Raw genomic sequence first — 15,808 nt, forward strand, 5'->3', positions numbered from 1 at the left:
TGCCATGTTGAATTTTGTTTCATAAATAATTTATTTTCCAAGTTAAAAGTTTAAATAAAAAATAACTTAATGCATAAATTAGTAAAAAAATTTTAAGTCTACAAGTGTCCTTTCAAATGCAGTGCATTAGCATTCAGTCACTTTACAAAGCCTCTGTTGGCTAATCATTGTCAACGTTGCCCAGTCCCAGAGGCACAGGCTGGGGGCTCTTCAGTTTTGGAGGTACTCTGTAAGTCTGTTAATGAAGAAAAAGTTCCTCAGGATTTCCACTCGGACTATTGTCCAGGCACAACTGCTGTACTCTTTGGCCTTCAGGTACTGCACGATCCTCAGGTAATAGCTCTTCAGGTGCAGAACGGTCATGAAGTCACCCCAGGCAGAGCTTTCGTCTTCCAGAGTTGTCTCCAGGTGATCCATCTGCTGATAGAGTTCAGCAAGGAGGTTCTCAATGATGGTCTCATTCCAGCCAGTGCTGGAGAGTTTCCCTGAGAATAGTCCCAAGATCTGCTGGAGCATCTCATAGATGACCAAGGCGGCTTCCTCCTTCTGGAAACGCTGGGGTTGCTTTATCCCCTCTGGGACCTCGAAGTTTATCCTGTCCTGGAGGCAGTATTCAGCACTTCCATTCAGCTTCTTCAGGAGGTTCTGACAAGCCACAGTGCTGCTTCTTTGTTGGAATCGAAGCAAGTTGTAGCTACTGGAAAGAGCTGTGGTGGAGAAGCACAACAGGAGAGCGATTTGGAAGATACACTTGTGGGTCATGATGAAAACACGAACGGTCTTGCCTGCCACCGCCTGTGCGCTCAAGTGAAGTCTCCGAGTCTGCAATGCGAATATCTACCATCCTTGGCTATGGGCTATTTATATGGATGGCTCCCAGGCTGTCTGTTTAGAGGAATTTCCCACTTTCCGTTCTCCTTTTCAGTTTTCCTATGTCAGTTAAATTATCAGTACTTTTCTAAAACTCTTTTTTAAGGCCCTCATTTTAATTTTTATGTTAAAGAAAAATAGATAGACAATCTGTGAAGATTTCTAAATGTTTTGTACAGTTTTGGTTAATTGCCAAATACTAAAGAAAGAAAATCAGGTCAAACCTTTTAGAACTCTGCCCTTACAGTGAACTTTAACTTGACAAAAAAACTTTTTCATTTTCTTTTAGTATTATATGACTTATTTTTGCCTTTATTTTTTTAAATTTATATTTTCCATAAGAGTTATGTTTAATTCTCAAATACACCATCACAAAACAATAAATATATGATTGAAAACAGAGACCTACATTTTCCATCCAAAATTGATCAGTGTTAAACTAAGTTCACCTGAATTTTTCTTTCTTTATGGCTTTAAACATGGCTTTAAACATATATACAGCAAGATATCATATATTCCTTATCTTCGAATCTCAACTATCCAGAATACAACTGAAACCTTGGGATTCAGTCTCTGAATGGACAAAATGGATGTTACACAGTCCATACATGAAAGCTCATGGTTCTACTCATAGGAGACCTTTGTGAACATGATTTGGCATCTGTTTATCCTCGTTTTAGATGTATTTCTAACAAATCTAAATATCTGATTTTCCATCCTCAAGCAAATTAGATACAGCAAATTAGAAAGAGACCTAGAAGTAATATGGGGGGTGGGGTGTGGGTAGGTGGGAAATCAAGTAATCTGTAGACGTTACTATCAGGACAAGTGGTCCAATCTCAACATTTCTGAGGACATTTTTTTGTGTTTTAATGAAATAACTGATTTTCATAAAGGAGACATCAGTAAAAGATCAAATTATGATTTTTATATTCTGCTTATATAGTCAGGGAGATCATACAATACTGTTTTTAAAGGTTTCAATACAAAAATTTATAATAAAAATGTAATTAGTAACTCAGCTCTCAAAGGAACTTGCATTATTTTTCAACCTGAATTTGCTGTACCTTCATTTGTACAAGGAACTGTACTATGTGCTGGAGATATGTAGTATAGTCCTCACTGCTATCTTACAGTTAAGTGCAACAAAGACCATTAATCAAAGAATTATATAAACATAAAATGCAAATATGACAACTGTTACAGAGGAGAGATTTGTGGTACCCTGGGTTCCTATGATACAGGGATATTATTCAGGAGAAGGCAGGGAAGGCTACCCAGAGATAGTGACACTGGAGCTGAAATCGGGAGGAAGATCAGATGGAAGTGCTTGTGCCAAGGCCCTATGGGAGGGTGCGTGGTAAGGACAAAAGACTGGACAAAGGCTATTGTGGCCAAAAAAAAAGAGTCAAAGAGTGGTCTGAGTTAAGGGCAGGGCAGGTAAGAGCCTTTTAACCACATTCAAATTTATGGTTGAGTGGTATTAATTACTTTCACAGTGTTGTGCTACCATCACCACCATCTATTACCAAAACTTTTCCATCACCCCAAAGAGAAACTTTGTACCAATTGAGCATTGAGTCTCCATTCGCTACCCTCACGCTAGCCCCTGGTAACCTGTATTCTAGTTTCTGACTGTATGAGTTGGCATATTCTAATTATTTCATATTAATGAGATTATATAGTGTTTCCTTTTGTGTATGGTTTATTTCACTCAATATGATGTCTTCAGGGTTCATCCATGTTGTCACATGTATCAGAGCTTCATTCCTTTTTTACAGCTGAATGCTATTCCACTGTAGGTATATCCCACATTTGGTTTATCCATGTCCCATCATGGACACTTGGGTTGCTTCCAGCTTTTGGCAATTGTGAATAACACAGCTATGAACATCGGTGTGCAAATATCTACTCAAGTCCCTGCTTTTAGTTCTTCTGTGTGTATACCTAGAAGTGGGATTGCCTGGCCACTTAACTTCCTGAGGAACCACCAAACTGTTTTCCACAATGCTGCCTACTTTTTGAGGCTAGGTGATGTGACTTCTACCTTGTTAGCTGGAATCCTTGTTCTTTAAGGTTTCAGCTACCATGTAAGCCCCTTCACTGCTCTGAGGCTGCCAAACCATGGGAAATCCAAACTAGCTCTTGGGAAGAGACCACATGAAAATTGGCAGTATATTTCAAAATTTAAAACTCTGAGCAATGGAAGTTCCCTTTAATTTACAATATTATGACTAGGAAAATACCTATGGCTATCCCTGCAGAGTTGTGCACCCACACACACACACACATAAATGTTCATTGCAACACTATTATAGATAAGATCTAATTAGGTATTCTACAGTAAGGGATTGGTTAAGTAATGTGGTACAGACCAAAATGGAATACTATACAGCCAATACTATACTATACAACTGATATGGAAATATATACCAGATATATTTGATGGAAAGAGCAATACATACAACACTGAATATGGTATTATCTTGTATAAATTCATAGAAAGGTATAGTTGTATATGGTGATACATGCATGCCATCTTTTTTCCTCGGGGCAGATATACTCCTCTTTTAATAGTAGTTACTCTAGGGGAATCCAGGGTGAGGATGCAGCAAGGAAGAAAAATCTTTCCCTTTTCACTTTGTACCTTTTGAACTGTTTGTGCATGGGTTTTCCCCGCATTGGTAAGATATCTGGGTGATAGAGTTACTGGCCATTTAAAAAATTAATTAAATTATTTTGAAGGAAAAGTTAATAAATGTTCTTACATTTTAAGATTTCTTTTGTTTTATTTACATTTAAATTTTTTTTATAGTAAATGTATATTACATGTGTCGTAAGACAAAAAACACAGTTACATTAAAAAACAGGATATGAAAGTGAATATACAATACAGCTACATAAAAAATGTATAGAAAAATGATAAAAGGAAAGATACATCTTAAAAGTGCATATCTTTGGCTTGTGAGACTAAATTGTGTTTTTTATTTTCCTTTTTTCTCTGTGTGGTTTTCCACTTTCCAGAGGAACAAGTGTCCTTTCGTAATAGATTAATCTGCAATAGAAAAGGAACAAACAGCTCTTCACCGGTTCCCGCCGCTCTCCCGGCCGCGCGCGGAGCAGGTACACGAGCCATGGAGGACAAGCCGTCTCCGCTGCTGGGCGGCAACAAGCCGCACCTGGAGAAGCTGACTCTCGGAATCACTCGCATCCTAGAATCTTCCCCAGGAGTAACTGAGGTGACCATCATAGAAAAAGCACCTGCTGAACGTCATATGATTTCTTCATGGGAACAAAAAAATAACTGTGTGCTGCCTGAGGATGTGAAGAATTTTTACCTGATGACCAATGGCTTCCATATGACATGGAGTGTGAAGCTGGATGAACACACCATTCCATTGGGCAGCATGGCAATTAACAGCATCTCAAAACTGACTCAACTCAACCAGTCTTCCATGTATTCACTTCCTAATGCACCAACTCTTGCAGACCTGGAGGACGATTCAAATGAAGCCAGTGAGGACCAACCACAGAAACCCCACTTTGACTCTCGCAGTGTGATATTCGAACTGGATTCTTGCAATGGGAATGGGAAGGTTTGCCTTGTCTACAAAAGTGGGAAACCAGCATTAGCACAAGACACTGAAATCTGGTTCCTGGACAGAGCTTTATACTGGCATTTTCTCACAGATACGTTTACTGCTTATTATCGCCTGCTTATCACCCACCTGGGCCTGCCCCAGTGGCAGTATGCTTTCACCAGCTATGGCATGAGCCCCCAGGCCAAGCAATGGTTCAACATGTATAAACCCATCACCTATAACACAAACCTTCTCACAGAAGAGACTGACTCCTTTGTGAACAAGTTGGATCCCAGCAAAGTGTTCAAGAGCAAGAACAAGACCTTAATCCCCAAAAAGAAAGGGCCCGTGCAGCCTGCAGGTACTCAGAAAGGTTCCTCAGGTCCGTCTACCTCTAAATCCTCCTCTGGCTCTGGAAACTCTGTCCGGAAATGAGCACCCCCCACCCCATACCTATCTCAAGCCCCTCAGCAATGATCTCCATGCACGGATGACCCCAGGGCTGGCCTAAGCCTCTGATTCTTTGTTGAACCGTGCACTTCCCTTCTGAGTGGACAAGATCCTAGACCTTTTACTCCCAGTGGCCTTAGACAGGAGTTGGAAGGGCATACTGAGGTCTCTGCAAGAGTCCTTCCCTTGCACCCCTCATAATGGATTAAGTCATCCCCTACTGCCAGAAGCGGTGGAGAATTTCTCATCTTGTTTCAGTGGTCAAATAGATCTGTTAACAGATCCATACTCTTCTCCCAATCACTCAATATGAGGCTTTAGAACTGCGCTTTTCAGTCAGTAGCCACTAGCCACATGTGGCTTTGTAAAGTAAAATTAAATTAAAAATTCAGTTCCTCAGTTGCACTAGTCCCATTTCAAGTGTTCATGTGGCTAGTGGCTTCTGTATGGGATAGCACAGTGATATGGAGTATTTCCATCATCACAGAAAGTTCTCTGTACATTGCTGCATTAGAACATTTTGCACTGTTCCTCCTCAGATGAGTTAATATTTTGTTGTTAGATAATGTTGATGCTTTAATTTAATGTATCAAAATGTTCTGGGGAAACTCTTGAAGATACAAGTGTATGCTCTTTATATCCTTCTGCACAAACAAGTCTCACTTTGGTCATTTCTTCATCAGCTTTCTATAAAGTTTCTTGCTTGCAAAAAAAAAAAAAAAAAAAAAAAAAGAAAAGGAACAAACAAGCCTTTCTGGTTATTCTGCCTCTTATGAGGGTTTCATTCTCTCTGGCCTTTTGGTCTCTGCATGCCGGCCCTGACCAGAATCTCAGAAGTCTCATGGGTTCTGCACAGTAAGTTTTAGACAAAGGAAAATCATCTCTTAGCTGTTCCAGTTCAAATGCCTAGTCCTGTCAGTGACCTCAGGGTTCCTCCTTTTTGAAAACCATCCTTGACACAGCCTAGAATCATTCACAGCTCACAGGACAAAGCAAAGGCAAGGAGGTTCAGAAGGTCAGTCAACCTAGAGATAGCCCGTTGCGCTAGGAGGAGGTCTGAAAAGTCTGGTCATGGGGCCTGCCCCTCCAGGGTAAGTTGTAAGCTCTTGTAGAGCTGCCCTTCCTGGGTTTGCAGAGGACCTCCTCACCCTGCCCACATCCAATAGCTTCTGATCTTCAGTGCTGAAATGAAGTAGGTCTCGGAGAGCTCATAATCTAATGGAATGAAAATAGTGGTGATGGTAGTAGCAGAAGTATTAGTTACTATTTAGTGAGCCCTTACTATGTGCCATTCTCTGAATAATCCTCAGAGTAAGCATTTGAGGTGGGTTATTATCATCTACATTTTACAGAGGGGGACACTAAGGCTCAGAGAGGTTAGGTAATGTGCCCAAGATACACAGAGCTAATAAGATGGGCAGATTGCATTCAATGGGTAGAGAAATCAGCTTGAGGTATGTTTTGGAGGGTCTTGAATGCCAGAGTGTAGCATTCATTCTTAGTTCAAGAGGTCCTTGGGTACAGATGAGACTGGAGTTCTGCCCTGAGCAGAGAGCAACAGGCATAAATGTTGGAGGTGAATTGCAGTAGGGAGAGGCAGGGAGAGACAAATCTTTCCAGAGGCTGTCATGGCTGTGGAGGTGAAAATGAAGGGGGTAGCTAAAGAAATGGACAGAAGAGGGTGGAAACAGAATAATCAAAAGGTGTGATTTATTTGTTTGTTTGGTTTCTTTTCTCTGTCTTCCTCCTCCTTCCTGCTATTGTGTTTGGGCGATGCTTTCCTGAGACTTCCCTTCCAGAAACCTTTGTGAAATTTTTCCTCTCTCCTGGTCCTGAGGATCTAGTGATAATCGCAGCAAAACTTCAACTATGAATAGGTTAAAGGAAAACACCATTTTTAATTTTAGGTTCATTTCCCCAACTTTATTAGGGTTTTGTCACAATAACCAGGAAAATTCATTTAACCTTCTCTCTAGCAGGGACACCTATTTATACTTAGACTGGCCCAAATGAAAGTCTGCACTGCAAGCATAAATGCTCCAGTGCTTTCCTTTCACCTTTTCCTTTGCTATGTAAAACCAGTTTTTCACTTCACCCTTCTGTGGAGATTCTATTTGCATGCATCCTCTTTACCAACTTTCTGTGGTGCAAAGAATGACTTCCGTTCCCGGTACCGGTTTCTTCTTGTTTAATGAGGTTTTCCAGAGACACAGACATTTGGAAAGTAAAACTTGAATGACGTTTCTAGCCATTTGAAATCAGCAATTGAATCTGAAGCTGCAATACTATAAACCTCACAGAGAGAGTCTTCCCCTATTTTCTATACAATTATCTATGCAAGACAATTATGTATCTAGAGACAAACAAATCCCTCCTCCTTATCTCTTCAATTTGTTTTCAAGGAAAAGGATTCCTATAAAAAATGATGAAATAGACAAAATGAATAGTTATTGGGAAGTTCATAAGCAGTGGCAGAACAGAAATTATGCCAAAAATAATCTTTCAGGGATATTGTGAAAGGAGCAAGAAAGTCTATAAAAAGGGAGTATTTTAGTACTTGAAAAGTAGAGTTCCCCATCCTTCCTTTAAAAAAAAAAAGGTTTATTAAAGAATAATACATGTAGATAATCATTCACAAATCTTAAGAATTATTGTAAAATAAACAAAGGATTATTATAAAATAAACACTCCTTCGCTCCTTTGTAATCACAAACTGGCTGAAGACATAAATATTACTAACACAGTAGAAAACTCCCTCTTGTCCCCTCCCAATCATTGTTTCCTCTCTCTTTCCTCATCCCTACTTCCCTTCCCCAGTAGGTGAAGCTGCCTTTTAACATCTTAAATTTTGCCAATCTTTAAACTTTGTATAAATGACTTCTTTTACTCAGTGATATGTCTATGAAATTAATCCACATTGTTGTGTGTAGGTATAGTTCATTAATTTGCCACAATATTTTATCCTCTGTTCTACTGATGGACATTTGGTTTAACCCCACTGATTTGGGGCCATTATAATTAAAGATGCTGTGAAAACTCTTAAATATATAAATATCTTTTGCTGCATATATGCACATATTTATGTTGGGTATATATCTAGATGAAGTTGCTGAGTCATAGAAATACTCAGCTTTATTAGATAATATCAAACAGATTTCCCAAATGCTTATACCAATTTTCATTCTAACTACTGCTATATGAGAGTTGCAGTTGCGTCACTCCCTTGCCAATCCTTGGCATTGTCAGTCTTTTAGATTTTAGAGATTCTAGTGATATGTAGTGATATCTCTTTATAGTTTTAATTTACATTTTCCTGATTATTAATAAATTTCAGTACATTTTCACATATTTATTGGCCATTTAATTTTTTTTTTGTGAAGGGCCTGTTCAAATCTCTTGCTCACTGTCAGGTATGTTTTCGTTACCTAGAAGTGATATAATTGTGCACCTACAAACTACAAAATAGCCTATAATTAGGACATTAGAATTTAAAAATGAATTTAGCAAAGCTCCTGAATACAAGATCAATATTAAAATCAATCGCCTCACTATGTAGTAGCACAAGTAATTGGAAAATGACATTTTTAAAAGGATTCATTGACAATAACATAAAAAAGATCAACTGCCTGTCAGTAAATCTAAAGAAAGAAGTACTAGACTGCTGAACAGAAAACTACAAATCATAACTGAGAGAAATTAATGAAGTCTTAAATAAAAGGGCAAATGGAGAGACGTACCATGTTCATGAACTGGAAGATTCAGTACTGTAAAGATATCATTTCTCTCCACATGAATTTGTAGATACAAGGTAATCACCAAAACACAAAAAGTCTTTTGTGTGTAACTTTACAATAGCATCTTAAAATTTATATGGAATTGCAAAAGACTAAGAATAACAAAGATATTCTTAAAGAAGAAAAAGGTGGAAAAAATTGCCCTACAAGATGTCAACACATAACAAAGCTATATTAATTAAAGCACGTGGTGTTTGGGGATAGACAATGATGCAGAGAGAACACAATAGAAAGCTCAGAAAGATACCCATAGATTTATGGATACAAGATTTATATATTTTAAAAGGTGGTATTGTAGAAAAGAAAAGAAATGCTGGTCTTTTCAAAAATTGAAATAACTTTATATTCATATGTAAAAAAATGAAATTGAACCTTGTGATGGTTAAGTTCATTTGTCAACTTGACCAGGTGACGGTGCCCAGCTGTCTGGCCAAGGAAGCACTGGCCTATCTGTCCCTACAAGTACATTTCATGGACTTAAATCATCAGTATACTGATTACATCTGTGGCTAATTACATCTGCAATCAGTCAAGCAGAGTGTCTTCTGCAGTGAGAAACGTTTGACCAGCTTCAGTGGTCAAAAGGGAGAACTGTCCTCTCTACTTCAGCCAGCCAGTCTCTTTTGGGGAAATCATTGACGACCTTCGTTTGAGTGCCAGCTTGCATCCTGCCCTGCAGAATTTGGACTCGTGCATACCCACAGTTGCATGAGACACTTTTATAAACTCTCATACTATTTACAGGTATCTCCTACTGCTTCTGTTTCCCTAGAGAACCCTGACTAATACAGACTTGTATGTCATATGATACAAAAAAAAAAAAAAAAAAATGAATTCCATGTGGATTATAGGCCTAAGTGTAAAAAAAACAAAACTTTTTAGAAAATAATATAGGAACATGTCATGACTTCAGTGTAGAGAACTATTTCTTAAACAAGACCCACAAAGTATAAACTGCAAAGAGAAGATTGTTAATTAGACTGCATTAATAGTAATAGCCATTTTTTAAAATTAAAAGCACCTTTAAGAAAAAGGACTTAGAATGACAGGAAATATTTGCAACATCCCAAAACAAGAAAATTCTAATATGCAAAATATGAAAATAACACAAATCAGTAGAAAAGAAAGAGAAAATCCAATGTAAAAATGTGCAAAAGATTTGAACAGATATTGCACAACAGAGAAACTCCAAATTACTAATGAGCATAAGAAAAATCTCAGAAATCAAGGAAATCTCAGTAATCAGGGAGATTCGACTATATACCCAGTAAATCGGAAAAACACTAAAAGAGTGGTTAACATTAACAGTGATGTTGACAATATATACCCTTGATAGGATGTGATGGGAATGACACTTAACTCCTGAGATCTTCCTTTCCAATCCCCATAACTCCAGACTAACCAGAAGAAAAATACCAGACACATCTCAGTTGATGGACATCCTACAAAACACCTAACCAGTGCTACTCAAGACTGTTAAGGTCATAAAAAACAAGGGAAGTTGAGAAACTGCCATAGTCTAGAGAAGCCTAAGGAGCCATGACGATAAAATGTAATGTGATATTCTGACTGGAACAGAGAAAGAACACTGGGTAAAAACTAAGGAAATCTAAATTGGGTATGGGCATTAGTCCAGGAAAAAGAAGAACAACAACAACAAAAAAGCAGCATTGACAGAGTAAAGTCATTGTCATCTTTCCTTGACTTTTAAGTACAAGTCTATAATTGAACTGTTGTTTTATATAAAATATAAATATATAAATTTATATAAAATGGCCAGACATCAATGACATATTACATAGATTTTCCCCTTAAACTGGGACTGAGTTTTTCAACTTGATTAAATAACCTCTCCCACTTGCTATTTTATGTAAGTGAGCAAGGGACATTTCAGCAAAAGATGGGCTCTATAAAGGGATGATGCCAAGAGCCAGAACACGGCAATAGTTATTTCCTCCTGAGAAACACACAATTATTTATTGACTAAATAATTATTTTACAAATGTTTATTAAACACTCCATACAAAAAAATTGGGTAATCGCCATTTTATTGGACTATGTAAAAAATATCTTTCAAAAAAGTTTTAGATATATAGGGTGCTGCTGATTGTGTATCTGACCAACTAGTAAAAACTTTGTCTAAATGTTTTTGTTGATTTTCTCAGATTTTTATATAAATAAATAGATGGAGTGCAAATAAGAGTTAAAAGACTGAAAATATAAAATGTGGTGAGAATATAGAGCAATGGGAACTCTCGTCCACTTCTGTTGAGTGTATACATTTGTACAACAATTTTGGAAAACATTATGGCACTATCTTGCAAAGTTGAAAATATGCATACCCTATGACTCATCAAGTCCACTCTTAGAAATTACCATTGAAAACAATTATGCAGTATGTATCAAGATACATATGTACAAGAATGTTTATAGAAGAATTATACATTACAACCTTAAATGGAAACAGGACAAATGGTCCTTAAAACTAGTATAAGTCAGTATATTGTGATCTATACATATAATGGGAAGAAAAAGAGCAATAAAAATGAAGAACCACAAGTATATGTGCAAACATGAATGAACCTCACAAACATATGTTTAGTTAAAGGAACTAAACTCAAAAGAATGCATATTCCATTTATATAAAATTTAATAGGCAAAACTATACTATACAATTTAGTGTAAAATTTTAAAGAAAAGTGGTAAAGTGATTACTGTAAAATCAGAATAGTTGTTACCTCTATGGGGAGAGATGGAGTTGTATCCCAGAAGGGACATAAGGGGTTGTAGTGGGGGGTGGTGTGGGCTTTAAGAATGTTACAAGATTTCAGTTTCTGTTGGTTTTTGGTTACATAATAACCAAAATAGAAAAGAGAGCAACATTATAAACCAATAATACTCATCCTCTTTTAACCACCCAATAGGGACATATGAATATTAATATCAGCACTTCTCAGATTTTTAAAGCAAATGATAATTTCCTTTAATTTTCATTAACATGTATATGTATGTTTTTTTATCTGTGTGAATCTGATAAACAAGAATCAAACTGTGCATGTAACGTTACTCTCATCTAAATCTTTTAGCAGATAATCCTGAACAATATCAACCACAAGATTGTAATGTTTTCCTATACTTCTCAGGTTTCTAAATCATACTGAAAATAAGCAGAATTGGAAAATAGGAAGACTAACAGAAATTCAAACTCAATGTAGGCATTCAGTCTCCTTTCAACCTTATATGATGAAGTGGTATTTCATCAGTGGTTCCCAAAGTGTGGTCTGAGGAACCCTGGGGTTCCCAGGGACTTTTTCAGGGGTCTGCAAGGTCCTCCCTTTTCCAAATGCCTATCTGTGTGAGGCTGGATTTCTTTCATATACATCATGACAGATCATATGAAGGAGCAGATAGGAGAGTCTAGTTGTCTTCTTTTAAGCCAGAAATTAAAGAGATTTTAAAGCTACAAGACATTGCCACTCTTTTCATAATGATTTGTGGCTTTGGAAAATATAGTCGTTTTTCGTGAAAACATTTTTATGTTACATGTAATGGAATTTTTGTTATTTTAAGATGAATGAATAAATATTTCGAATTTTTTCACTGTAATTTCTAATATGATAAATGCCAATAAATACCCCACATGAACACAATATCTTAGGGAGTTTCAGGAATTTTTAAGTGTTTGAGTCCTAAGAACAAAAAATTTCAGAAGTGCTGATATTAATATTCATATGTCCCTATTGGGTGGTTAAAAGAGGATGAGTATTATTGGTTTATAATGTTGCTCTCTTTTCTATTGTGGTTTTCCTATCAAATCACAGAGTAACAAAAGTGATATTTTTTCTGACCATGGATAGGTAGCAACTGCAGTGTAGCTGAAGATTACTCTTAAAGTCCGTTGAAAGCGAAAGGGGTAGGAAGGCAATGAGGACACAGAAAAAGAGGAAGAGCCTGATGTGGAGATAATACTCTTCACAATCGAAATATGAGCTCAATTTCACCTGGAGTCCTAATTTCAGTGGAAAATTTTGCTGGGCAACCTAGAAAGCTTCTATGAAACTGGGAACCACAATGGAAAAGCCAGTGGTCAGGGTAAGGGAAAGGAAAATGTATCTTCTGCAGTCTTCCACCTGCTGCCTCACTCTCGTCCTCACTCAGTGCCTGAAGCTAATTCTACACAGGGCAGGGGTTTCTCTACAACCACAGGCCAACAGCTGATGGAGGAGAGAACTCAGCTTCAGGCCTGTGACCTGGTTGAGGGAGGGCTAGGCCTCCCGTGTCAGGGTTCCAGACCCTTCTCTGCTCCTTTTCCCTTTCCCACACTCTGGATGTCTTGTTACAGGCCTTTGCCAAGACTCTTTCCAAGTCTCCCTTTTGGTCACCTCGGGATCCAGCTGGGACCGGGCCACTTCTGAGGGGGCCCTGCCTGGCTCCTGCTAACCACCCCCTCCTCCCATCCACAGAATCAACCAGAGGGTCCTTCACTCCATGGTCCCTGCCACCGTTTGTAAACGTCCCGTCAATGGGTTGATGGCCCAGGGACTCACAGGACTGCCCCTCACTCTGCCACCGTTTGCTGGTGGCAGCTCCAGACAGGCTCTCTTGAATGCAGATGCCAGTCTAACCAAGCCTGGATTTGCTTTTCCCTTCAGACTCCAGGCAGACAGCTCTCTTTAATTCTCACACCACTGTGAGGGGTGGATTGAGCCAGGCCCAGGGCTGAGAAGAGAATTAAATGAGACAAGACATTGACAGCAGTTGTTCAGTGAGCTCAGTTCCGTCCCTCGGCTGGCACGTGTGCACGTCTTCTTGTGTTTTCTGTGCCAGCCAAGTACTGCTTCTGTCTCTGAACCAGTTTCTGGCTGGTATTTGAAACAAAACAGCCCAAAGTAAAAACCTGCAGAGAGTAGGAAATGACAACTAAATTTAGTTTTAGTTCGTCACCGGGGCTCTTGTATTGAAACGGGTGATGCAAAAATGAGGGTGATGCAACAAGTGAAAAGGAAACTAAACGTAAGCTGCCCGCCCACAGTTGCAGAGGGGGCGGGGATTCCCTCCGGGCCGGCTGCCTGGCTGAGGCGAGCTCAGAGTCTGCACAGAGCACAGGATTCTGCTGGCGGCCAGAAGGTGGCCTGTGCCGTTCTGGTGAACTCGTTTTGTTCTTTGAACGCGAGTGAGGAACAAGGAGTCAGCGAGGGCAGGTGTGCACCTGTAGACACAGGTGTGCGATAAGAGGAGGAGGGTTCCCCCCAGACCTCCGGACGTCTGTGGCCACGTGCTGGGCACAGTTAGCCCATGAAAGGCGACTTCTGCCTCTCCTTGTGCAGCCGTGGACTGGCACGAGGAGTCTCCTGTCCGGTTCTCCTGGAATGGCCTCATCTGCCTGCCCACAGCCCTAGAACATGAGAGAAAAACCTAATCCAATAACAACGAAGAGCTAACATGTAAGAAGTACTTACTGAGTGCAGGGACTGTGCTTAGCACCTTACAAACATTGAAGCAATTAATCCCCACCATGGTTCTATGAGGCAGTACTATGAGTATCTTAATTTTATAAATGAGGAAATGGGGCTCAGAGGTCTCTTCCCCTTTTCTGTGAAGAAAGTCAGCAGTAGAGTCCTAGTTCCTGAGTTCTTCTAGGAACAGTCCAGGCCTGGTACACATTCCCTTCCCTCCTTTCTAGACCCTTGCAGGGAGGGAAACCTGATGTCTTTCCCTGTTCTTATTTTTAACTAATTTCTTATTTTTAGAAAATGCCCAATATCACTAAGCAGTATTGCTGGCCCTTTGATTTAGCACCTGCTTCCAGATGGTCTGTGTACCTCTGTCCCTTCTCCCAGTGTCCAGTTCTTTAAATGTCTTTCTCATCCTTCCGTCAGCCCTAAAGTGCCGATTATATTACTGTCTTTCCATTTAGCCCTTGCTTTGTGTGCTGTGGCTCTTCCATTAGCACCCATATTACACTCTCTGTAGTTGTTGGTTTGTTAGAATTTTGGGTCTGAACTTTGCATCCCAGTCACTAGCATGGTGCCTAGCTCGTGGTAGGAACCCAAGCATTGCTTCTTGCATAGATATGTGCTCTGACGGGTGTCTGACTGTCAAGTATCAAGGGTTGTCTCTGATTGCTGAAAGTTCATTTAATAAGGTCTCTTGGCAATAATTCTAGCACCTGCTATATCCATAAACCACATAGCTAGGCAATTTGAACAAAAAAAGAAAATTAAAATCAAAATAGAATAGAATTTCTATTGAACAAGATGCTAAAATATAGTTTTATACCAGTATAGCCCTAATACATGCAGGTCTTCTTGCTCGTTCTTAGACTCTTTTCAGCATGATGCTGTATCCAAAAGAAATATAAATTCATCATCAAAAGTCTTTACAGAACAATACAGGTCTTCACCAAATCTCTTTAAGAGATAGCTAAATGGAAAATTATATCATAAAACTATTTAGTAAAATAATTTACTTACTAAATAAATAAAACTATTTATTTCTTGTTTATAAGGCATGGAGAAATAGAAGAAGCTAACCAATTCATTTTATGAGGATAATATATTTTGGATAACAGAACCTGGAAAGAAAATAAGACATTCTTATTTATAAAAATGAAAACAAAAATACCATATTAAATATTAGCCAATCAAATCCAAAAGTGTTATAAGGAAACAACTAGAGTTTTTCCAAGAATTAAATATTCAGGCAAATCTATTCATGTATTCATTATATTCTTATGTCACAAGAAAAGAAACAATACACTAATCTCGAGGGCCACCAAAAAAAAAAACACATTAATGTAAAAGCATACCTTAGCCTACTTAAGGCTTGAAGAAATAGTTTATATCAGATAAATGATTTAAACTATAGTAGGAATGCTTTCTGTTGCAACCAAGAGGCTGAAATAATGAAGGCATTTTCTTATTTCACAAGAGTGGAAGTCTGTAGAGCAATAGTTGCAGGGTTAGATCAGCAGCTCAAAGCTGTGAATGTACTGGACTTACCTCTTTGTGGTTCTCTTGGCCTTGTACTCATGGGCACAAGATGGCTATGCAGCCTCAAACATCTAATCTTCATCAAAGGACATCTAGAAGGAAGATTGGAATAAGAGTTGAA

At 38.6% G+C, this 15,808-nt stretch overlaps 2 protein-coding genes across 2 annotated transcripts; one reads left to right on the forward strand and one right to left on the reverse strand.

Annotated features, from left to right (window-relative positions):
- Positions 1-210: 210 nt before the first annotated feature.
- Positions 211-762, reverse strand: LOC119505658 (interferon beta-like). The gene has a single exon (XM_037798507.1). The coding sequence runs from the start codon at positions 760-762 to the stop codon at positions 211-213; it is 552 nt and encodes a 183-aa protein (XP_037654435.1).
- A 3,242-nt stretch (positions 763-4,004) lies between these two features.
- Positions 4,005-5,602, forward strand: LOC119505260 (tubulin polyglutamylase complex subunit 2-like). The gene has a single exon (XM_037797906.1). It carries the CDS (start codon positions 4,005-4,007, stop codon positions 4,884-4,886), a length of 882 nt encoding a protein of 293 aa, XP_037653834.1. The 3' UTR covers positions 4,887-5,602.
- The last annotated feature ends 10,206 nt before the right edge of the window (positions 5,603-15,808 follow it).

This window comes from Choloepus didactylus, chromosome 10 (genome assembly GCF_015220235.1).
Source record: "Choloepus didactylus isolate mChoDid1 chromosome 10, mChoDid1.pri, whole genome shotgun sequence".
In the NCBI taxonomy this organism is placed as follows: Eukaryota; Metazoa; Chordata; class Mammalia; order Pilosa; family Megalonychidae; genus Choloepus; species Choloepus didactylus.

Coding starts and splice junctions, on each gene's coding strand:
- LOC119505658 (XM_037798507.1), bottom strand. CDS start 762: ATGACCCACAAGTGTATCTTCCAAATCGCTCTCCTGTTGTGCTTCTCC.
- LOC119505260 (XM_037797906.1), top strand. CDS start 4,005: ATGGAGGACAAGCCGTCTCCGCTGCTGGGCGGCAACAAGCCGCACCTG.